Consider the following 25,356-nt stretch of genomic DNA (forward strand, 5'->3'; position numbering starts at 1 on the left):
TGTAAAAGTATTAATTCCATTATATTCTGTTTGTGACTCGCTCTAGCCCACAAAGAGCTTGTGAGCAAACACTTCTGTTTAAATGACAGATCAAAGACGCATTACTAAAATGATGTAATCCCTTTAAACAGGAATCTGGAAAACAGAATGAGGAAAGGAAACCGTGATTCCTCCACTTCCTGAAACTATCAAATTGTATTTATTTTAACATGAAATTCTTTGTAAAGCTCTTATTGATATGTAAGTATTTTCCTTTCTCAAGAAGCACAAGCTGTAATAATCAGGTTGCTAAAAAATATATATTTTCCCTTAAGCATTATTTTGAATAGCAGTTTTCTTTACTTTTTCACATTCACAAGTTACACAGGAAATGAAGAGTGCCGACAGGATTGTCCTTAGAACATTAGGGACTTAAAAACCTTGAATTTAATAAGAATTACACAGATGGATGCAGATACCTTTGGTGTTCTGTTTATTGTCCTTACTGCCACATGAGCACCTGCAGTCTTGCAGTGTCCTATTAGGCATTCCTGAAAACACCTGGACAAGCTGCCCAAGCACTAAATACTGGAGATGATAAAAGATAATTAGCAAGTGAAACTATTCCTGGTACTACTTCGACATTATTGCAGAACTCCAGCAGCAAACTGGCACCTGGTAAAGGGAAATGCTAGATCTGATCATTCCAATTTACACATTCAGCACAACATTCTATCCACCTGTCAATGTGAAACAGTTTTTCATTCAGTGATAACATAGATACCCTAAAAGAATGTCGTGTTGAAACACTGACATGAAACTTTTATGTATATAACAGACCCTTTCTGGACCAGCTGCAATTGTCTTCTTTTCTTGCAGGGCACGTGTTGGCCATGCATTTTTTAATTTAAAACAAAATCTGACTTTCAAAAAATCCCTGAATAGGAGAGTATATTACATACAAGTACCAAGCCTACAATGCACAGTTTGCACAGCAGAGAGAGCTATTTAATACACATGGAAGAGTTTGCTACAATTATGTGTAGTAAAATTTTTAGTAGAATACGTCGGTTACCAAATTATAGAAAAGTATTTGCAGCAGTTAGAAATAGCCATTCATAATAGCTGTTTAAAGTAAAATATTATTGTACTCTCACTCATGTAACAAGAAGACATACCACAATGTTCTGTGCACACCTCAAATGTGTAGATGTTTTTCCAAAACATTTTCCAATGATCTCATAACATGAAATTATTTAGGTATAACAAAAATAGGAAGCCTGTGAAAAAATTGATGGGTCTGCTTGACATCAGGGAGCTAAGGGAGCAGTTAAGGAGAGTGAAGACAATGCAGAGAAAATGAATGATTTCCTCATCACAGATAGTGTTGGGTAGATAAGGATAAGAGGACAGGGCGGAGAAAGATACAAGATTCCACAGAACTCTTTGTCGCATATTTGGATTGGTAGTGTTCCATATATTTCTTCATGATCTGGAAATGGTGGTGACAATGACATGACAGAGTCTACTGATAATATAAACTTATTTAGGTTAGTCAAGACTGCAGAAGACTAAGAAACTTCACAGAGAGAAAAGTTAATGGGTATCATGACGGTAAACAAAATTAAATGTTGTCAAATGCAAGATAATTCACATTAGAAGGAATAATTTTAAACTATTTAGAAGCATTGTTGTGCTCTAAACTAACTTTAATTACTCAGGAAAAGGACTCTACATGATTCAATGAAAACCTCTACTCCAGATACAATGGCAATAAAACAAACAAAATATTAAGATAAAGAATGGGATAGAAAACATTTTGAAAATGTAAATACTATAAATATTATTATATAAACTCCAAGCTTGGAAAACTGTGTTCCATCCTGGTCACCCTATCTAAAAGTTTATAGCAGAAACCTAAGGAGTCCAGAGATGGACAATGAAAAGCATTAGCCTTCATGAAATGCCCATGTGAAATGAGAACGAAAAGATTGGAACTGTTTGGTTTAGAGAGAAGAGAGTAAGAGGACAGAAGAGAGGTACATAACATGATTGTAGAGAGATGGTAAATAGCGTACTCCTACTTCCTTTCTCTTATTACACAAGAACAAGGAGACACTGAATGAAATTGAAAGGCAACATTTAAAATTGATTACAGTAAATACATTTTTACACACTGCACAAACTGTGGAACTCAGTGCCATAATATCGAGCCCAAGAACTTAGCAGGAAATAAAATAGGATTAGCCATTTAGTTGAATAAGATGACCACTCAGTTACAGTCGTACCATATGGAATATCACTGTATATAGTGTTATATTTTAAAGCAGAACTATAAACCCTCATGTTTAATCATGTAAACCAATTACTAACTGATAAGATCAGGAAGGAACTTCCACTATTGGCAGGTCACCTTTTTTACACTTTAGCATCTAACTCTGGCCACTGCTGAAAACAAAATTCTGGATTAGACGGACTACTGATACAATCCAGTACGATAATTTTTCGTTCCTATTGGAATTACATTGTGAAGCCCTGGAAGGTTTGTCTGTAAACTCAGGGCCAAAGACCTGTTTAAAGGACCAGCTTGTTAATTTGGGTAAATTGAGAAGACCTGATTCTCTTCTGATGCTAGTAAATTAGAAGCAACTCCACTGAAATCTATGGAATTGCATTGTTGTGAACCTGAGGTGAGTGAGACGTGAACATGGAGAGTGCTTGTTCCAAACGATTTTTTGAGCAGAGGACTGGAAATGCTACAAGTTTCTTCATTATCGTTTCATAGTGAGGCAGGGCAGGTAGGCAGAGTTCCCCCCACCCACATGGAATGGGCAGAAAGTTTGGAGTGGGTGGGGGGGGGAAAAGGAGGGGTGGCCATACATCTCTCTCCATACAACACTAGAAGCCATTTAGATGGCTATGGCTATCTCCCTCCCTGGCATCCTGTGGCTCTGCTGCTAGGGGCTTCCCCACTGGCCACTTCCCTGGGATTCCTTTCAAGAAGATTTTCGAGCACAAATTAATGGGACCTCAATTCATGACAACAATCATTTGGGTTGCAGTCCTGAAGGGTGACTGGGTAGTGATGCTATGGAGAGGTACTCAGAAGCCTATTCCATTTGTACCAGAAAAATCAAGATTCCTGCGGAACTCCTAGGAGATACTTCTGCAGAGTCAGAAAAATAATATGGATGACATCACAGAGGAAATACTTACCTATTTCCATCTCTCCCTTCCTCTCCCCTCCCCCAGGAATATCCCTAAAGATTGTCCCCTCCTCCCACAAAGGAGGATCAAATTGGCCTCTAAAATATCTTCTTCCCGTTTAGAAATGATGGGATCAATAAAGATATGATAAAATAACTACAATAAAATAGAACTAGGTGTTTAAATAGTCACATTAAACAATATAATTAAACTTAGTTCTCCACACTAAAGTTCTCGTGTATGGATTCCAGAACCCTAGAAGAGGGCCAAATTGGGAGTGGGATGCTACAAATTTTAATAAAGGTACCAGTTTGACAAGATTTGAACTTATTAACAATGCAATACACAGGCAAATACTTTATCCCATAGAATGCATGCACTCTTTGCCTACAACCTTATACAAATGCTGAAGGTGAACTGTAAATGATTTTTTGAAGCTGGGCTTGTTTCCTTGTTTTGTGGGCTTTTTCCCCTCTCTGCTTCTGATGTATGAAAATTTTATTTTTATTCTTCCTATTTACTTTAGAAAGATCAACTCTGTTCTTCTCTAGTGTTGGAAGAGTGTTAGACGACCCCTATTTTACCACCTCTCACACATTGTTGAAAGGATGGAAGTAATGAATCTTTCACAAAGACATCCTTTCTAAAATGTCTGAGAAGTTCTCAGTATTAACAAACGGCATATAAAACCCCAAAGTTTTATGAAGTCGAGTAAAAATCCCTTCTCTCTCAATTACTCTGCTTCTACTCTTGACTCTTATGAGCATAAGAACATAAGTTATGAAGTTATCTTTTCTCTAGTTCACCAACCCATCAGTCTTGCAGTCTAGATAAGCTCTGAATACCTTTGCTGAAGAACCAAACTAATGTTCAGGATTTCTTTATACATCATTAATGAAAACAGGGCAAAAAACTACTTCCTCTTCAACCACTCCTCTTTTGCAGGTCACCTTTAAATTGCTATAGGCAAGATTGGATACGATTCCCTATATGTGTTATAATCTGAGTATTTCATGGAAAATTTACTTAGGTCTGCATCATGGAGTTTTCACTAGCTCTGGATGAGTGATGGCGCTTAGTTTCCCCAAGAGCAGAAAAGGGACTGGATTATAACACAGTCACAAATTTGACCCCTAGTTTTCCTCGTTTGCAAATAAGCTGAGCCAGCCTTTTACTTAGTAAAGATTATTCCTCCTGTATGTGCCAGTGGAGTTAAGGCTCTCTCACATACCCCTCCACTCACTTGCACAAGCGCGGGAGCAGCAGTCCAGCAGAGACTGATCAACCTACCATGATATGTCAGTGATTAGGGTAGCCCATGCCCCCATCTTTCCTGTCCAGGCATAAAGGGGAAAGCCACAGTCTTTAATAGAAGGAATATACCAGCTACATAGTTCCAAAAAGATGTGTTCCCCAACATCCACAGGTATGAGCAAATGTTCATAAAAAATAAACTTTGTAATATTTCATTAAGATTCACTTATTTTAGGGTGGCCCTGTACAAAGACTTCCATTCTCTCTATGGCTTCCCAATGGTAGAAACCATTATTCTATCCTATACAGGTTTTAGAAAATGAAAAAATGGCATGAGGAAGGCATTGCACATCTCTACGAGTTCCAGAGAGCTCTCCTAGTTCGCTAACAGGGGCACCATACACCACCAATGCTATACTATCAGCTGAAAGCTAACAACAGCTGAGAAATATGTCAGACATATGGGCAAAAACAACCATTTTTGTCAGCCACTTCTGGAAACCACTGTGTTTCTCAGTGGCATTTAAACTTATTTATTAATTTCCTCACTTAAAGGTAATTAGGTTTTACCTGGTTTAAGAACTTCATTTAAAAATGTGTTTTGATAGTTTTTTTTTTTATAAAGCACATTGAAAAAGCACATTGATGCACTATGAAATCAGAGCTTCACTCTGACCGAAGCAGAATTAAACTATTTTTGTGCTTAATGCCTAAGACAACATTCACACATAATAACAATGTGGTTTCTATGAAGCCAGTATACATATTGTGACAAAGTTCCTCCTTTACCTTGGTGGGTCCTGCGCTTATTGGAGGATTTGCGCACCTCAGTGATCTTCCCCTCTGGTGGAACCCGCAGTCTGGGTCAACTCCTCCTGTGTCTGATCAGGAGTTGGGAGGTTTGGGGGGAACCTGGGCCCGCCCTCTACTCCAGGTTCCAGCCCAGGGCCCTGTGGATCACAGCTGTGTATATTGCCTCCTGTAAGAGCTGCATGACAGTTACAACTCCCTGGGCTACTTGCCCATGGCCTCCTCCAAACACCTTCCACAGGACATTCTAATGCTTGATTGTCTGATAATTCCTCAATCCTCCAGTAGCACACCCTCTCAGTTTCAGCTCCTTGCGCCTCTTGCTCCCAGCTCCTCACATGCACTTCCTCTCCTCTGGCTCCTCCCCGCCTGACTGGAATGAGCTCCTTTTTAAACCCAGGTGCCCTAATTAGCCTGCCTTGATTGGCTGCAGGTGTTCTAATCAATGTAGCTATCTCTACTGCCTTCTAGAAAGATCTTCATTGGCCCCAGGTGCCTTGTTTAACCTGGAGCAACTGCCATTTGGTTACCATGGTCCTAGGGATTTGTTTAGCCTCGGGCTAACATACGGTTCCTCAGTACTTTACTGTAGCCATCTGGCCTTGCCCCAACACAATATGCTCTAAGTGTGTACTCCAGGGGCCTGGTCAAAGCTGGCAGACCTGAATCAGACCTATATTTTGGTTTGCAGATATACATGTTGTGCTGTTGCTCCTCTCTGCTTTTCTGAGTCAGCAGGGTAAAAACCCTTGTGACTTTCACTACCCTGGCTGTTCAGAATTACTGAGCCGGAAGGCAGAGGAGGGCCGACAACAAGATAGTTATGCCGGGGGGAATAAAACACAGACAGAAAGTTGATGTTGGATTACTCACTTTAGAAGCAAAACTTAAACCATAATGCAGACTTCACTTTGGAGGCATGTGCGACAGAATGTATCCCTGTGCTGTACACCCTATTGCAGGGATCGGCAACCTTTGGCGCACGGCCCGCCAGCTTAAGCACCCTGGCAGGCTGGGCCGGTTTGTTTACCTGCCGTGTCCACAAGTTCGGCTGGCTGCGGTTCAGAGCTCCAGACCAATGGGGGCTGCGGGAAGCGGTGTGGGCTGAGGGATGTGCTGGTCACAACTTCCCACAGCCGCCATTGGCCTGGAGCAGTGAACCGCGGCCAGTGGGAGTCGCAATCGGATGAACCTGCGGACGCGGCAGGTAAACAAAGCAGGTGCTTACCCTGGTGGGCCGCGGGCCAAAGGTTGCCGATCCCTGCCTTATTGTAATAATCTTTGTATTAAGTATGCGTTGTGGAGTATCATTTGAAAATTTGTAATTTGCTGGTCATTACTATCCTGGTAAAATGTGTGTGGCAACACTTCATGTGAAGTTTGAGAGATTTCCCAGTATGATGTTATTAAAACGTGTTCCAAACCATAGCCCTACCCAAGCAGAAGTTGGCAAACAGATTGTCCTAAACAAAAGAATGTGGGCTCGGTTTAATTTGCATTTAAGCAGGAAAGAGTCATCAACAGGGAAAGGAAACAAAGGAAGCTCAAACAGGTGAGGAAAAAGCAGCAGGGAACATCATTCCACATAGACTTTTTGTACTCAGCTGGAAATGTTTTTCAAGAGGGGGACTGAAACTACAGAAAGGAGGGACAAATACCCCAAGGAACCCTCTCTCCTTGCCACCCGCCCCCCACAGACATCTCATTGATGACACCTGAAGTAACAAAGGAAGCATTCATCAGATACTGGGAGAAGGGGTTCTGACCTAAGAAGGAGGAGGGAGAAAACTTGTTCACCTTAGCCTCCAATGATAGAACAAGAAGCAATGGGCTTAAACTGCAGCAAGGGAGATTTAGGTTGGACATTAGGAAAAAGTTCCTAACTGTCAGGGTAGTTAAACACTGGAATAAATTGCCTAGGGAAGTTGTGGAATCTCCATCTCTGGAGATATTTAAGAGTAGGTTAGATAAATGTCTATTAGGGATGGTCTAGACAGTATTTGGTCCTGCCATGAGGGCAGGGGACTGGACTCGATGACCTCTTGAGGTCCCTTCCAGTCCTAGAGTCTATGAGTTTGGTCAGTAAGACTGCTGAAAGCATGTAGTGAGAAAACTTTGCTTTGAATTTAACATAGCTTGTTAAATTAGGCACCAATTACATTTTATCTTTATTTTTCTTGCAACCATTTCTGACTTTTATGCCTCATCACTTGTACTCACTTAAAATCTCTCTATAATTAAAAACCTTGTTCTATTGCTTTATTAATCCAGTGTGTTTAAATTGAAGCATCAGGGGACTGTCTGTCCATTTGAGGTGACAAGTTGTGTGCGTATTATTTCTACTAAAGTAACTGACTTGATATAAACTTGTATTGTCCAGGAGAGGGCTGGGCAGTACGGGACATACGTTTCAGGGGGAGAGAATATAAGACAGAGTGTGTTCGGGGTCACCATGCAGTATAATTAGGGCTGGTAAAAGCCGCGGAATGGCTGGCTGGCTGCAACACACGTCTACCTATGAGTAACTTAATGCTTGAGGCTGTTTGTGAGCACTCCAGGCTGGAGGCTACAGCAGTAAAGCATTGTAATGCGCACTCTAGGTTAGAGGGCAGGGGTGACACAGCTACTCATTAGTCTGGATTGTATCCTGGTATGTCACAGCATGTTAATTTTTTTCAAGTATTTGGAGGACACTTAGCAATACTGACTTTATAAGATGTTTAAGCTTTGAGGCATGCCATCTTTACAGTGTCTCTATTAGAAGTACATCTATTCTAGGTACTTATTACTACAGTATGTACTAAAATTCTTTGTTGAGGAAGTAGTTATTCCACATGTGCAGCAGTGTCAACGTCTTACAATTTAAAAGCTCAGATAAGTAATGTTATAAAATACTCAAAATAAGCTTCTGGGGGGGAAAAATGCCCTTACAAAGACCTAATCTAAGGGTTCATGGAAATATGCCTTAATTATAGTCACACTCTTTTTAGTAAGTGCTATAATCAGTTGGTTGCAATCAGGTTTACTCTGGCACCAAGCCTGCAATCTTTTGAAATAAAAATACTTTATCAGGTTATAAACATATTATACATCTTCTCTACTGATGCAAATCTTGTGATAGGGTGGAGAGGGAATGAACTGTATTAGCACAATTTTTTTATGGTGGAACTGGAAACAATCCATTGGGCCTTATCAGACAAGGTTTCAATTTTCTGTCGTTCCATTTTAACCTGCCTAATCATTTGAACAAAAGTACTTTATGTGAAATGATTCCTTCAGTTGCCTTAGCTACAAATCCCTGCAGTATACTATAATTGAAATCTACTCACGTAAGTTAAGAATAATTAGGACCCCAAATTAAGCTAAACACAAAGTTAATTCAAATAGTCAGCTGCTGTCATTTACATGGTTACAGAGTTTTACTGTTCCTTAACATCTCTGAATGCTCTTAAATGCATTTTGTTGTTTCTTCATCATTTAATATTTTACTCCAAGTGGAAATGGGATTAAGAGCCTAAATTTGGCCAGAACCTGCCACTTCAGTATAACTTGATCAAGTCTCTTCTCACTAAATGTTTTCCCCACTACTGTCACTGTACCTTGCTATTAGCTATCAGCCAATTAACAATAATGCTGAGGAATGGAATGATAGCTCTCAGATACACTTTCATGGTAAATAAGGTTACTATAATTGATTCTGCTATGAATGTCATCAATGCAACAATAGAAAGTTTTTGAAAGCTAATATTCAGAGCACTTCTCTTCAACTAAACTTTAAAAACAAAGGATTAAACAAGTTTCTTGTCTTAAATAAACGGCAATATGAAAATGTTGTTCAAAAACATATCATGCAAAAGCTAGATAATAATGCATGTTACAGATTAAATATGTCCCAGACTGTAAGTGCAACTGTTGCCAGAATGTTACAACTCCATTGATTTAATCAAGCCAAACTCAAAGCTAATTAATATATGAATGTAATTAGTCAACAACTACATTTGGCAACTCAATCTATTTCTTGAATAATCTTCCTCTATGGGCACTCTGCTTTTAGTAAAACATTATTTCTATTAAATCTTTTAAGGCAGTTTATTATATGTAGGTATTCAAGGTTTTCATACCCTATATTTACACTGCACATACTTCAGGTGGTTTGAGTGCTGGAACATTTACAGTCCCGTGTAAAAAGTTTTTTCTTCTTTTTTTAAACAGTACATTGCAAAACAATCTATAAACATATAGAGAAAATTCAAAGTTGATGGTTATTGAGTAGCACTTGAAACAACACTGTATAATATGTTGTATTAATAACATTTTCTTTTAGCTGGTAATCTATAAAATGATATATTGTGATTCCATCCATACTAATGGGTAATAATCCATATCATAAACCACTGGTTTGCCTTCTAATACTTTCCAGGCTTCATTCTTCATGCACACCAACTTCATCTGTTGCAAATTAAACAATATAAAAGTGTAAGCGCCAAACTGTTCTTTTTTGTTTACTAAGAGCAAATTTATCTTGAAACCACTGAAATACCTAATCAATTCTAAATGGCCACAAAACCACATTTTTCCAAACAGAATTGTAATGCTAAAGATACATTTTATAATCTGTACTACATTATTAAAATTCATTTTACAAGCAACACCCTTTCACAACAGAAACTTGTTTGAAGAAGTAGACAAAACTATCAGAAGCAACCTATCACCCTTGAGCTAGAGAAAAGAACTGGGACAGCTCAATGGGGAGAATATGGCAGATAATAATGTGAAACAATAGGGAAGGAAGGTCAGGTTGCATGCCAAGTAGTCAGACAGGATTCAGTGGATAAAAGGTCAATTAGACTGAGATGTTTACAATCAAGAGGTGATATGAAACAGGACAAAAATCTTCCAGCTACAATTTAAAGAGAAAATATTTCTCACTTCTTTTCCCACCTAAAAATACAACGTATTTGCAGAATCTGCCGAGAATGACAGCTTTAAGTGAATTTACTGAATTCAAGTTTAATCGGAAAAAACTCTCAAAACAGTGTCATGGACTACTTATAGTCTCTCTCTGCTAGTACAGATCATCAATTACACTGCTCTAACTCTTCATTTATGTGACTAGGGGGAAAAGTTAGCTCTTGTTAGCCTAGCACTATAAGCAGGAATTGAAGTTATGTGAACTCTCTGGGTTTCTCCCATGTATGAGTTGCTTAGGCAACCACTACAAAAGTTTAGTTTGCTTTCCAACCCCTCTCCCACTCACACATCTCTGGGGAGGAGGAAAGATTTTTATTTTTATTTTGCAAACATTACTAATGCACAGCACTGACATACCAGTGAATTACCTTATTAGTATAAGGTAAGAAAAGAAAAAGGATGAAATATTCCAAACCACCTGAAGTGATTTAGTATCACTGGAAATGAGCACATTTTCCCTCACTCCCCTTAAAAGGACTGTCTTAATGTCACTTGGACATGGATGAATTGTCTCCATTTATTGAAAGAGGCATCCACCAACTGAGCAAACATTTATACAGCTCTATTTCTTTACACTTCAAAAGAAAGCTAGAGGATAGAGATAACGGAAACACAAAAAGCACAATTGGGTTTTGAAAGTTAGTGAACTAGTTAGTTCAAATTTATTTTTGGTACACAGAAAATTTGAGACATCTTGAATCATGGGATTTTGTTTAGTTCCTATATGTCATCAAGGATTGCTCTGTTTCAGTTTGTCATAATATTTCCATGGATTTAAGATGACACAAAATTTACTGGTGTGCTAAATGTGGTGAAATTTTACATTGTTAAGAACAAGGATGGCAATTCAGGAGAAAATCCAATATTTTTAGGTATAACATTCAAAACATCAATCCAGTCATACCTGTAACATTACAATAAATCTGTCAAGCTTGATAAGATTTATCAGTGGATAAACTAATGCTACAGAAGATAGCATATAAAACTGAAAATGGCTCTAGCTTTAATGATGTGAATTTTTATTAATTTTAGAGTGAGTTAGAAACAAAACTTTGCAAGACGATTTTACAAAAATAAATGCATTGCTATATAGTAGAATTTAGAGCAAAATATATTGCTTTTTAAGAATCTTTGCCTTTATATAATTACCCTATAGAAAGAACTGAAGATATCATATTTATGTTAAAAAGAAAATATTGTGTTACTAGATCACACTTTAAAAACACCAAAGTCAACTTTTAAGTGCCTCTGTTGCCTGGGAAACTTGTCATATCGGCATAAGCAATTGTATACCAGAATACAGAAAGGTCATATAGACCATCAAGCACACTTACAAAGAGAACATGCAAAGTCACACATCCTGGAACTAAATCACAAATACAGAAGTGGACATGAAAACTAGTGTTTTATGTGAATCTTACATTAAACTATACATTTGTATCACTACTGTATAAGTATGTTTATTGGTACAAAGTCAGTAAGATAGGTTTTAACCAAACTACTAATATAAATATTCCGTTCACTATATGGATGTGATCCTGCAAAGATTGGTGCATGCAACTTTACTCTCACGAGTACTCCATAGACTTCAACTGAACTATTTGTCGGTGTAAAATTAAATACATGATTGCAGGATTAGGGTTTTGCACGCTAAATTTAGATTTATTATACTTTATGAGGACCTTCATTATTTTCTGATTCTGACGTGGACAAATAAGACAGTAGTAAGAAGAGAACTTTCAGTACATTGTCTTCAGTTATACACTAATTTAGATGTTTTATGCTTCCTCACTCCCAATCCTATGGGTTACGAACCTCTCCATTTTGTACCATGTTCCACAAGTATAATACAAACACAACTAAGGAGGACTGAAGTGTGTATAGATAAAGCTAAATAAAATGCCCTGTTTCTCAGATACAAAAGCATACTTCCATTTTAGTACAAAACAGGAATGCAATCATTAAAATAAATGTATACAGTGATTTGGTTTTAAAACTATTAAAGGCAGTAAAAATTAAAATGATATATTACATTCTTTGTGCTCCATAACACAGCACTGAGAGTTCCAATAAATTTTATATAGGAGAGGCGTGGCCAATCCACATGTACCTTGTAGAAAAGGCACCCTATAGTCTTTAACTAATCTAAAATATATCCAAAGATGGGAGCGGGGCGGAAGACTCAGAGTCAACTGTGTCAGTCAGCTACGCCAAGGTAGCTGAGTCAAATCAATCTCATCCTAATGGTTGGTCATGTAGCTATTCCCACTGAGACTGAACAAGGTTATCACAATGAAAATTGGTAAATTGAAGCAATAGTTTAGAAGACTCTGGAAAGGTAACATCTGCCCATAGCAGGAGTAAATTGTGTTTGCACATTTTTTGACTATTTTTCAAAGTCCTCTCCTTGTGAGGAGAGCTTTTGAAGCCACAATACGGTTTCCCCTTTCACAAGAGGAATTCAATTTTTTAGCAAATGACAGCAGGAACACAGCTCTTTAAAAGAGTAGCTAATACCTAGCATACAGTAATTTAGATTTAAAATTTTTTTGTTAAAATTACAACAAATTTGAGAGAGTGTATGAATTAAAATAAATTTAGTGGCTAAAATTAAGATTTCTTAGTAAGTCCTCTAAACAAGTATTAGTGCAATATTTAAAATGGCAATTCACAAAATGAGACTGTCAAGGCTATCAGACTTCTCTAGTCCCATGTCATTTCTCCTACATTTTTGAAATAGCTATTTTCTTTCACAAAACTTGAGCCTCAAGTCCCACCATTGAGGGGATGAACAAAATGACATGCACTGCCCACATGCTAAATAATCTGATGCCTTTTTTTTTGTTTGGTTGGTTTTTTTTGCCAGCTAGTCTGATAGCCTCCTTAATCTAAAACTGCACTTGAAAAGTTTACCTGGCATTTTTCTTTAAAAAGAAATTTGATTTCACTATTTAGATCAATTTACTTTTTAAAAGCTGTGTTGGCCCTATGTCTGTTTCAGGAAACAAAATAGAGACATCACTAAATAAACACCATGAAAGTATTTCTTCATTTGTTCACAACAAATACTGAAAGCGGAACTCAATACATCTGTTTTGTTTTTTATAGGTACCCTACCATTCCTTTTTACATAAATCTTTGCCTTTAAATAATCTGCATTCATTATTTAACAAAAACATTTTTACTAATGGAATTATAAAATACAATATGTTGGATGACTTATCCTGAAATCTATCCCCATTTTTCCATGAGCTGCTGTTATTTATAATTAATCAGTAGTGCCAAATAGTGCTAACATTCAAACATCTGACTTTTACTTACTAAGACTCCATTAGAATTGAGCACTCAAGGGACTGGCAAAAATTGGTGCTTAACAGAAGTGGTGCAAAATTGTACTGGTTATGTTTGTGGATACTTCGTTAAACCAAGAAGTTGCCTACTAAATGTAGTGTTTCACACAGATTTACTGTGATTAAATTCTCCAAGCTAGAGAAATTCAATTTACATTCCTACTTACTGAAACATGATGCTACAGTAAGCAGTACCCTGGAAGAAATGGACAAAACAAAAATTAAATCAGTTAACAAAAAGTTGATTTCTCTATTAGTGAAGCTTTAACTACTACAGGCCCAATCCCGCTAACCCTTACACATGTACACGTGAATAAATTCACATATGTATAACTGTTTGCAGAATTAGGCTCTGGGGGGTCTCAATTGTACAAGGATGTTGAGCATCTTTTGAAATGTGCTCAGAGCCTTCAACTTCCATTGCCTTCAGAGGAGGCTCAGCAGAATGCTACATGCATTCTCCATGTTTCAGGAACTTGTATTTAAATTATATTATCAATTAAATTAAATTAAATTATATTACTTGTATTTAAATGTATCTTTTAAAATAAATGCAATAATTCTAGGTGCACATTTAGAAGCACTTTCAATTTTTATAAATAAAATTTTGTAAAACAAAATATATTGTCTACTCCACTGGAGTATATAATGTCTAAAGATCTGGGTTTTATGCTTTTCATTTTAATGTAAACAAAAATGTCTATTTACAGACAAAGAGAGGCTGAAACTAATTAATAATAGCTATTACTTTAGGAAACAGAGTAATTTAAAAATAAAATACACAAGGATGAAAAAAACACTTTTAAAATGCTCCTATACATGAGACATCAAACCCACTCACACTTTTTTGGAATTTCTTCCCTAATTACTTTGACATAAAATGAATCCAAAAGTTAAATTAAAGTCTTGATCATAACGTTAAAATAAAATGTAAAGTAAGTATTTAGGCTAATTAACTTGAGCTCTTCTTCCCTCATGTTTCCTTCTTTTGCTTGGTTCTCTTTATTTGGTACCACAATATTATCTACTTACTGCTGTTAACAGGCATGATGCCCTGTCAGACTTCTCTAAAACAAACTGAGATGACACAGATCAATGTACCAGAAGTATGTATTAACTCTCTGCAGTCTTCCTTCTAGCTGCCAATATATGTCCTTTCCAGGCTCTCTCTACCTGTAGGAAGGAACTGCTTCAAAAGCAAACCCCTTGGCCGCTTGCCTCAAAAAGAAAAAGAAAAGAAAAGAAACTTCTCTTAACTGCAGATATGATTCTTGACTTGACAGATACTGCAAATAATACTGCAGTCTCTCGTAACAGTCTCTGTCTGCTAACAACCTATTGGGTTAAGCCATTGTGACAGTAACGAGGGGTTTGTCTTGATTGGAAAATTTTTCATTAAGTGGACTAATGAACCATTGGTCCACACCTGGAATCTTTTTTCACTGTTCAGAAACATTCACTCTTCACAGCATGAAATTTATTAGTTTTTTTCTACCCGCTGCAACAACCTGCTTATGTATATAAGATTTCCAAGTCAGAGAATTAAAGACATTCTTATTTTCAAGAGTTCTCGAACTGGGGGTAGGGACCCCTCAGGGCATCGTAAGGTTATTACTTGGGGGGTCATGAGCTGCCAGCCTCCACCCCAAACCCCCCTTTGCCTCAAGCATTTATAATGTGTTAAATACATTAAAAAAGTGTTTATAATTTATAAGGAGAGGGCAAACTCAGAGACTTGCTATGTGAAAGGGGTCCCCAGTACAAAAGTTTGAGAACCACTGTCTTAGATACTGTTATTTTAGCATTTGTTTGTGGTTATACTTCCAGGGATGAAGTGTCATTATTAGAGCATGTTACGCTTCGCATAGTTTATGACTGAAACAAAAGGCAAAACAGTCTCGTCAGAAAGTTTAGCAATGCTGTATTCACTTTGCTTCTGGTGGCTTAAATCAACTTAATATTAATATTCACTTTCAAAATAACAGTGCCACAATATTTCATTTATTCTTAGAATTTATGATTAATTGCGTGTGATTCTGTTAGCGGCTTCCAATTTCCTTCCATTTATTTTAGCAGAGAAAGTAAGTCTGGTGTAGACTTTAAAGGAACTGAATTCAGCACTGAAGCATCAAAAGATTGCTACTGCCTCCTAGAAGCCAGAATAGGGATAGAACAACATGGATCTGAAATGTAACAGATGAAAATGAAAATTACCTTTCTGCAAATTGTAACAATTTGGCATGCAGAAGCTTTCAGTTTATTTTTCCTACCCAAACACAGTAGATCAGGTACCCGTTGCTGCAAACTGCTTGTTATATATGTCTAAGTTAATTGGAAAAAATTATAACTATGTGTTCTATACCATTTTCCCCTTTCTGCTTCCAGATTTTCTTCAACTGCTACACATTGCTCAACTCCTGTACAGAGATATTTTGATAAATAATTTTAAAATTCTGAGTTGAGAGATTTTTAAATAAACTACACACACAAACTTAAGATTTTATAACTGTAATTGAACACCTTTAATTGGAAAAGCCATGAAGTGAAAACACCATTTCCCAGTACTATCTTTTAAATACAATTTTAGACTAGTTCATTCATTCTTGCAAGATGAATGCATTTTTACATTAAACGCAGTAATTACCAAAGCCAACTAGCTGTAAAATTTAGATATCTAAGTTCCTAGTGGCTTCCCATCTGCAAAAAACTTGTCTTTCATATGACAATAAGGTTTCATCCAAGACTAAAAACACGAAGGACACCAAGAACACACAAATGCATAGTCTCCAACAAATCATAAGTTACCATCCAAAGAATCTTACAATCCAAAAGATGAGTGTGTTGGTCTTCAGCACTATACTCACAACTCAGGGGGGAGAAGATGGGAGAAGAGAGAAATCTTGAAAGCTGTTTAGGCAAAACTAGACCTTTCAAAGGCAATAACCCTTCAGGAAGGTAACCCTTAAAGTGTACTCAATCTACATAGAAGTTATTACTATATTTCAACAAAATAGGTTTATCAGTTCAAGCCCAAGAACTCAGTAAGTTGAGAGAGTCTTAGACTAGAACAAATGTTTAAATAAACATATATTGAATGTGAGAGCTTTTCTAAGATATTTAAGCCTTTACACTTTGCTGGGTTTTGTTTGACAACAGTGCTTGTTTGGTTTCACTGCACTCTATTTTCTGAATTACTCAGAGGGGTTTAACCATGAATCTAAAGAATTCATACACAGTGAGATACATCCCTGCCTTTTTTTTGTAGGTGGTATCAGACGTAACTGAGGAACTGCAAATTAAACCATTACACTCTTAAAAGTTGTCTATTATCTATCAGTCGTGTGGTGATATAACTATGGGGATGAACACGACTAAAGGGAAACGGCCAACTTGAAACCTAGTTAATTTTTAAAGAGTTACAAATATTTTTAGATATTATACTTGGCCCTAAATTCCTCTGCCAATATTTGTGGTTAAAAAAATTAAAATAATATTTTCCTATTCTTTTAAAATGTTTCTCTCTCCACTGCAATTGTCTAAAAGAGCCACAAAAACACCAAGGAGACTGACTATATTATCGAAACATTGAACTGATTTTACACAAAGAAAAAAAAATGTGTTTCCTCGCTAATCTCTTCTATTTTAAGAGCAATCTTAGGTGCTATATGCACAAGGTGAATAATTTACAGAGAGCAGTTAGGTTTTTAAACTGGCAGTGATCTTGTATGCACTTTCAGTTTCATTTGCCCAATTCTCTGACATATAGCACTGATTTTAAAGAAATATTTTCAGTTTTATTTCCAGCAAGCCAATCAATGCAAGTAAAATAGGTGCTCTGACTGCTGCTTTTGGTTCCATCAGAACATATTTTAAACAACTATGCATTGTTTATATAACTCGCAATTTACTTGTGCTCAAGGACAGTGTAGTGAGAGGACTGAATAGAAGGAACCTAAAAATAAACCACCTACTAGTTCTATCATCACTCCAGTTGTCTGAATACTGTTATTTAGTGTCATTGTATCAAACAATGTATGTTTATTTTTAATGTTTGTTTTGTTTTAATATCAATCATTTCGACTAACAGCTAAGCTCTAGAACAGGACAAGCAGTAATTAGTTGTTTTTAGCTAGGCAAATGCATCCTAAAACTCCTGAGCAATCTAAAAGCAAAATAATATTTTAAAATTATACAAGAGCATGTGGTCTCTCATCTGGAGTATAACTAAAAGATATCATATAATCTTACCTTCTGTATTCTGTAGGAAGCTGATTATGAGAAGTAACCAAAAAATGTGCATTCTGCAACCAGAAGACACCATTATTGATCCCTTTAAGTATTTTCTTTGTATTCCTTAATGAACCCAGTTATAAATGTCCAGCATCATTAAAGCCGGTGGTCTATATCATTGATCTTCATATCTGGGGATGGAAAACAAACAAAAAAGATTCTATTGTTAGTCATATACTAACAAATTTTTTAAAAAATTATTCACATATCAGATATCAAATTTTAGCTGACGTGAAGACAGAAAGTCAAAAATATAACATGAGGTACAGCTGTACTGTGGCTGGGGAGCAGGCAGGTGTGCTGGATTTATGATCAAGGTCAGTGATCAACCAGGATGAAGAAGTTTAAAATGTGATTGTAGTTAATGTGCTCCTACTAAGAGATACAGTGAAGATAAGAAAATGGATTTGCAGATGGGTGGGGTTCAACAACAAAAAAACTCAAGAGACACATTATTCTACACAACACTGATACAAAACAGATCCAAGTACAGAAAGAGATACAGCCCAACAATAAAACCTCAAAAGAGAAGCTTAGCAGGACCCCTCCACATTACCCTCCACAGGAGATAGCAAAGCCAGTTTTTCCTATTACACATTGTTCTGCCTCCTCAGACAATAAGCTAAAACAGCAACATTGTCATCAAAATAACCATTTTGTTGAGGAAGCTCATGCTTCTTTGACCAGTGAGTTTCAGAGAACTTCTAACCACAATGAAAAATCTTTCAAACAAGGGGGGGAGGGGGAAAATGTGTTGCAAGCACATTGTTAATATTGCCACTTCAAATCACATGTGCATTAGCCCAGGTCAAAGATGGTATTGCACATGATCACACTGGGTTTAGCAAGTGACTGAACTCCTTAGTTCTACTTGAGAAATCAACCTCACCTGAACTTCTCCTGCATATCATGTAACACGAAAGACTTTAAAAAGGTACGTTTTACATTTGATTTTTTTTTTTATGATAGTAGAAAACAGTTATTGAACTGGAAGGTCTGACCAACCATGTGCACTCTTCAGTCACTGCCTTCATTCTTGCAACAACCATTGGAATAACATGTTACTTTCCTCTTTCATAGGTAGGTCTATGAGCTGGATCAATCTACAGTAAAGATATCAGTGTGAATGCATAGTTGAATTTCCAGTATGAGTGTGGGCTCTATGAGCTAGAGGAGTGTGCAACTCAGAACATGGTAATAACGAACCTCTGAAAAATGCTGCACAGACATAGATCAAAGGAGACAAGTTCTGTACCACATTACCCCAGGCCCTATAGACAGACAGACCAAAAATTTCAAATTTGGATGCCTGAGGTTATACTTAAAATAAGTAACCTGACTTTCCAAAGTTCCACAGATGATGTATCCTATTTTATCTTTCTTGCTTGGGCATAGCAAACTGAGGCTGGAAGCAGTAAAATCACTTAAGCCAATGAAAGGCAATTACCCGCATACCCCAGGACTCTGGATAGCTCTTGGTAGTCCATTTCAACCCATTCACATTTTTTTTTAACGACTCAGAGCTGTGAATGAATGACGTTTTATAAAGTTGTTATAGAACAGCCTTGAGATCCTTTGGGATCAAAGCTGCTATACAAAATGCATCAACGATCATGATAGCGCCCTAATGGAGACACACTGTGGAAGTTTCCGTTCAATGGCCATATGGGAGTCTATAAACTGGTGTACACTTAGGACTTGAAAAATCTATTCACCTAGTCACCAATGACAAGTAGGAAAGCTCTCCTTGGCAAGGATGCCCAAATCATTCATTTCTGGAGAATTTACACTTCCCTTTAAAAAAAGTTTCTAACCCTTCTGGTCACAAACACATTGAGTCTGTAGACAGACAGCTGCAATGCCTTTGATGTTGCTCATTGCTTTGACAAGCAGCAGCAGGGTGAAATTAACAATCACTTCATTTGTTTCAGAGCTGCTATACACAGTCCTGTGGGCAGCAATGAATCCATCAGTGGAATACTGCTGCTGCTTGTCCACAAGACTTGCACACTTACATTGGCTGTGAGTGCAGGAAGACATAATACCAATGCAGTCAGACAAGAGTTTAATAATTTAGAGTAGCCAAGTACGCTGCTTCACAGTGGACGTGACTTTAATGGCAATGCCACTTCACTGTTGGATTTTTTCCCACATACCTCTTACAGAATGCAAAGCTCTTACAGTCTCATATACAGGGAAATGAAAGAGAACTGGCATTCTAAGCTTTCAACAAAAGAGGCTCTTTTCCTGCAATTTGCAAATACAGCCAACAAGTGCTTTTCAAGCAAAGGGGCAGAGTGATGCATACCACACATGTATTTCCACAAAGAGCAGAACAAACACAGAGTATCTCTTCCTGGCCCAAGCCCAAGTGCCTAGAGGTGAAAGATCCATCACCAATTAATTTGAGATAGTCATATTTTATCTCTTAAGTCTTTCAACCTGGGCTGAGAGAGCTTTGCATACTGAAAAATCTAAAAACCGCATATGACACTGCATGCAGCTGAAAGTAAGATTGCTAAGGAGTTCCTGCTCAGGAGAAAAGCAGGTATTGATACTAAGTTATCAAAAACTGGGGATTCTGCCACAGAAAAAGCCTAAGGAGACTTTAGATTAATTCTTCACCCATCACACCCAAAGGGCTAAATCACTGAACTATTTCACAGACACTGCAGACTGCTCAGTATGATTTGAGCAAGCAATGAGAATAATTTGAGTGTGGATGAGGCTACACATGGCTACACGTGAAATTAAGTCAGCCTTTTGATTGCTCCCAGTCCATCCAGAGGATCTTGATTTCCTGAAATTTAGTTTTAAATGGGCTTTTTTATTTCCATAACTTAATGCTGTATGGGCTGCTTAGCTGTATGCATAAATTTTGAAAAGTTTTTTTCCACCTCAAAGTGGATAGTGACAAGGCTGTGCTTTGTCATTCTTCACCTCAGAGCCTTCTTGTTTGTGAGAAGAAAGGAAGTAAATAATCAGAGCACTGTTAGAGACTGATGACCACTTTCTAGGAAATAGCTGCCCAGATAGGAAAACCAATGGCAGAGGGAAGGAGTAAAGGCCTCAAACCTTAGGTGTTCTAACACCCAGCAATAAGTTACAGAATGGTCTTGGGAATTCCTGGGACACTACAAAAACAGCAGCTACCACCCAGGTGAAGGAACAATGTAAACTGAAATGTTTGTGACAAACAGAAATAGTGAGTGTACAACATTTATACTGTTCTAGTCTACTGGGAAATAAAACTTGACTCACTTTGTTGCACTGAAGGCACAATAGGTCTAAAGAAACTAATTAGCCTTCATCAGACTGTATCACTAAGATATGCTTTCAAAAGGCCAGAAAAAAATTCAAATGCAGTTTTCAAACTGACTTCAAGAGATTTTTGTAGTTTATTTTTTTAACCAAATTAACAACAACCCTCCATTAAGCAAATTGTTATGAAACCCTAAATAATAACTAATTCAATTAAAATAAAAGGACATTACAATACTGAATCAACTGTTCAGCAGCACAATAAAGCTAATCCTGGACACAGTTACCCCAAAGACAAGCTGGAGCCAAATGACACTTGTAAGGATAAACGTTGCTGTCAGTCTTGTCTTTCTGATCACTTAAATACCAAAGATGTAGAGACAATGGAATCTCACAACAACAACAAAATCCAAAAAAAACCAAACAGGACGAGGAAAAGCCATATTAAGTTACCTCTTTGCAAACAGAAAAATAGATCATAGCAAGTGGTTATCCTGTGCAAATAACTTGCTTCCTCTCAGATCTTAACAGGCCTAAGCTATCTGTGATCCAGAGAGAATGTTTGAGAGTGGGAAAGAGACATGCCCCCCAGAGCAAAGACTGCTTAAGAGTGCAACAAAAGCTGTCCAAAAAACTTCAGCTGTAATTTAAATCTCTACCTCTGGGCCATATTGTAGTCTCTCACAGGAAAACCTGTGCCGGAACCGAGAGGTTTACTTTGTATATTTCCTGTTGAAGGAGGGAAAAATCAGGAGAAGTCAGCATTCAGACTTGGGCAGTGTTATGGGATGCACAGAGATCAGCTCCCGGCCCAACATATCCTAAAACAGAGGTAGCCAATTATTTTTTGTCAAGGTCCAAATTTCTTGGTCAAGGTTTAGATTGGGGAGAAAATAATAAAAAAAACCCAATGATGATGATAATATATAAATAAAAAGATTTTGCGGTCCATTCAAAAGTGTATGGTGGTCCAGATTTGGCCCATGGTCTGCCTACTGACTGCTTCTGTCCTAAAATCTCTGCCCTGCTCCCCGACTCCTCTGCACTGCTGAAACCTTTAAGCCTAGCTGCACATCTCCTACAGAACATGTTCCACCATTAGCTTTCTTCTCTCCTCTCCCCCTCTATACTGCTCAGGAGCACCCCAGAAACAGAAAACGCTGCTCCAGGTAACAGCTCCTCTTGAAATAGGTACTGTCTGGAGATAAGCAGCTCTCTGAAAGGAGCTTCTCCCTCTTAGACATACCCCCAAATTCTGTGGAACCCAAGTCCCAAGGGTTCTGAGAGGTCCAAAACAACATGCAAAGAGCTGTCTCTCTCCCCCTCTAAGTAACACTTTGTCCTATTCTACCGGGTCCTACCATTAATGAAAATGGAGAGGAGCTCTGAAGTTGTGTTTATGTAAGTTTGGTTGTTTCTTTTGCTAAAGAGCACTCAAGATCCTATAATCCATCAATATTACTATTTTGAATTTATATATAGCCCTGTCATTTTAGGACCTCAAAATGCTTCTGCAAACTTCAAGTAAAGCCTCAACATCCCAAAGGTAGATAAGCATACCCACTTTATCAATGTGTAAGCTGAGGCTCAGAGAAACAAGGTGAATTACACAAGGTCACACACTGAGCCAGTGGCAGAGCAACAAGCAGGAATCTAGAGCAGTGGCTCTCAATCTTTCCAGACTACTGTACTCTTTTCAAGAGTCAGATTTGTCTTGCGTACCCCAAGTTTCACCTCACTTAAAAACTCAGGCTTAGGCTTCAGCCCCACATGGTGGGTCTCGGGCTTCGCCTTCCTGCCCTAGGTCCCAGCAAGTCTAATGCTGGCCCTGGCAACCCCATTAAAATGGGCTCACCCACAGTTTAAGAACCATTGATATAGCATATAGAACAGTAACAAGTCATTGTCTGTATGAAATTTTAGTTTGTACTGACTTCACTAGAGCTTTTTAGTTGTAAAACTAGGCAAGCCTCTAGATGAGCTGTTGTACCCTCAAAAGTACATGTATCCTCGGTTGAGAACCACTGCCCTAGAGGCTCTTGTTATAAGCAGTAGGTGAACTAGCCTGCCCCCCATTTCATCATCACACCTTTCGTAGTCTTAGCTATTAAATTTTAAATAAGTAAATTTTAAAAATCCAAAGATTTCATAGAGTTCAGGGCCAGAAGGGACCAAAAGATTGTCTAGTCTGATTTCTTGTATATCACAAGCTGTTAAATGTCACTATGAAACTCCTACATGGAGTCCAATTAGTTTAGTTAGACCAGGGGTAGGCAACCTATGGCATGGGTGCTGAAAGTGGCATGGGAGCTGATTTTCAGTGGCACTCACAGTGCCTGGGTCCTGGCCACCAGTCCGGGGGGCTCTGCATTTTATTTAATTTTAAATGAAGCTTCTTAAACATTTTAAAAACCTTATTTACTTTACGTACAACAATAGTTTAGTTATATATTATAGACTACAGATTATAGAAAGAGACCTTCTAAGAATGTTAAAATGTATGACTGGCACGCAAAACCTTAAATTAGAGTGAATGAATGAAGACTCGGCACACCGCTTCTGAAAAGTTGCCAACCCGAGTTAGACTAAAGCATTTCAGGCCTCAGGAGACTAAAATACATCTAAGAAAGGAGAGAGCCACAATGACGGGGAAGGGATAGCTCAGTGGCTTGAGCATTGGTCTGCTAAACCCATGGTTGTGAGTTCAGTCCTTGAGGCCATTTAGGGATCTGGGGTAAAAAAATAGTTAGGGATTGGTCCTGCTTTGAGCAGGTAGTTGGACTAGATAACCTCCTGAGGTCCCTCCCAACCCTGATATTCTATGATGTGTAGAGACACATATACAGACTACTTTGTCTCCACAGAAAGCCTGCATCCATGAGGTTTCCCAGTTTTAGAAAAATGAATATTAATAACCCTATACTGCCATGTAAAAAGTCAAATAATGCACCACTACTACTAAAAGCTTCTTCCAAGCTCCACTCGTGAAATACTGGAATGTGCCATAGCATTGTTTATTGTACAACAGCCCCTCTGTTTTATACTTTGCTTGCAACATGAAACAGTTGCAGTCTTTCAGCAAGTAACATATTTACATTTATTAGATGCACTAAATATTCAAGACATGCATAACCCATCAGCCAGGTTATTTAAAGGGGGGAGGGACTCAACTTGCTTTAATAGCTTTACATTAATGCTACACAACTGGGAAGTCATATCACATCTCTTAAATTGCAAGACTTAGTAAAAAAAACTAGAGACTCAAGCAATACACAAAACTCTGTTTAGTTAGCATAATTTTAACTACTATGGTAAGTGGTCAGTCTGCAATCCACTTCCAATTAAACAGGTTGCTTATTGCAGAAGAAATGGAAAGGTTAAACTATCTCTATCTAAAATTGGTCATCAAAGACTGATATTCCATTAAAAATATTGCAACCCTAAAGACCTAACCCTGGAGTCTTATCTTTGATTCTGTACGCAACAATCCCCATTAATTAACACCTTGAACATTGGGTTTCTAACACAAAACGTTTCTGTCTGAGCAGTACAGAAGGAATGCAGTATCAGGGAAGGGAATAGCACAGTAAGAACAAGACGTGACCAAGGTCACCCAGCCTTACAATAAAAAAGTCATTTCTATGCACTCAGCTGCCTTGTACTCTGAAGTGATACATCAATGCTTTAGCAAAGCCTGAAACAGTATGGGATAAATATACATGCACCCTGAATCTAAACTGAAGCCGAGATCACAAAAATCAGTCCCTCTATTAATCAGAGCGGTGGAAGTTTACTCACAAAGGAGGATCTACCTGTATGAGAAACAACACTAAACAAATTATTTAATAATTTGACAAGAATTTATCCCATCAAAATGCAGCAACTCAATGGTCTGCCTCAATAATTCACAAGGAAAATAAATGGGATTCAATGAAAAAGGGCAAAAATGTTCATTTCTCTTTATAACTCCGATCTGGCTCAGTTCCATTCTTGTGTTTTCACCAGGTATTGTGTATATATATTCTACATGGAGTGCCTCTCCTGACAGGCTCGTTCAGCCCCTTCTTGTTAACACAGGATACAGCATGGATGCTCTGGGGAGTTTTCATTCAATAAGCCAGGAAAGTAAATCCTTGCTAGTGCTAATCAGAAAGGCTTTTTTTGGCTCCAGGCACTCTATTTTTGCCAAGCTTTAATCTTTCTCTTTTGCCTCCACTAGATCCTCAGAATCATG

At 37.7% G+C, this 25,356-nt stretch overlaps 1 protein-coding gene across 27 annotated transcripts in view; it reads right to left on the reverse strand.

Annotated features, from left to right (window-relative positions):
• ADGRL2 (adhesion G protein-coupled receptor L2) overlaps positions 1 to 25,356 on the reverse strand; it is a 487,569-nt gene that overhangs the window by 134,698 nt on the left and 327,515 nt on the right. For all 27 annotated transcript variants that reach the window (XM_030572967.1, XM_030572966.1, XM_030572960.1 and 24 more), the window contains one exon: positions 17,820 to 17,992. In XM_030572967.1, coding sequence (XP_030428827.1) covers positions 17,820 to 17,892 — 73 coding nt within the window. In that variant the 5' untranslated portion in view covers positions 17,893 to 17,992. The remainder of the gene's footprint in view (positions 1 to 17,819; positions 17,993 to 25,356) is intronic.

The sequence above is a fragment of the Gopherus evgoodei genome, chromosome 8, assembly GCF_007399415.2.
Source record: "Gopherus evgoodei ecotype Sinaloan lineage chromosome 8, rGopEvg1_v1.p, whole genome shotgun sequence".
NCBI classification, from domain to species: Eukaryota; Metazoa; Chordata; order Testudines; family Testudinidae; genus Gopherus; species Gopherus evgoodei.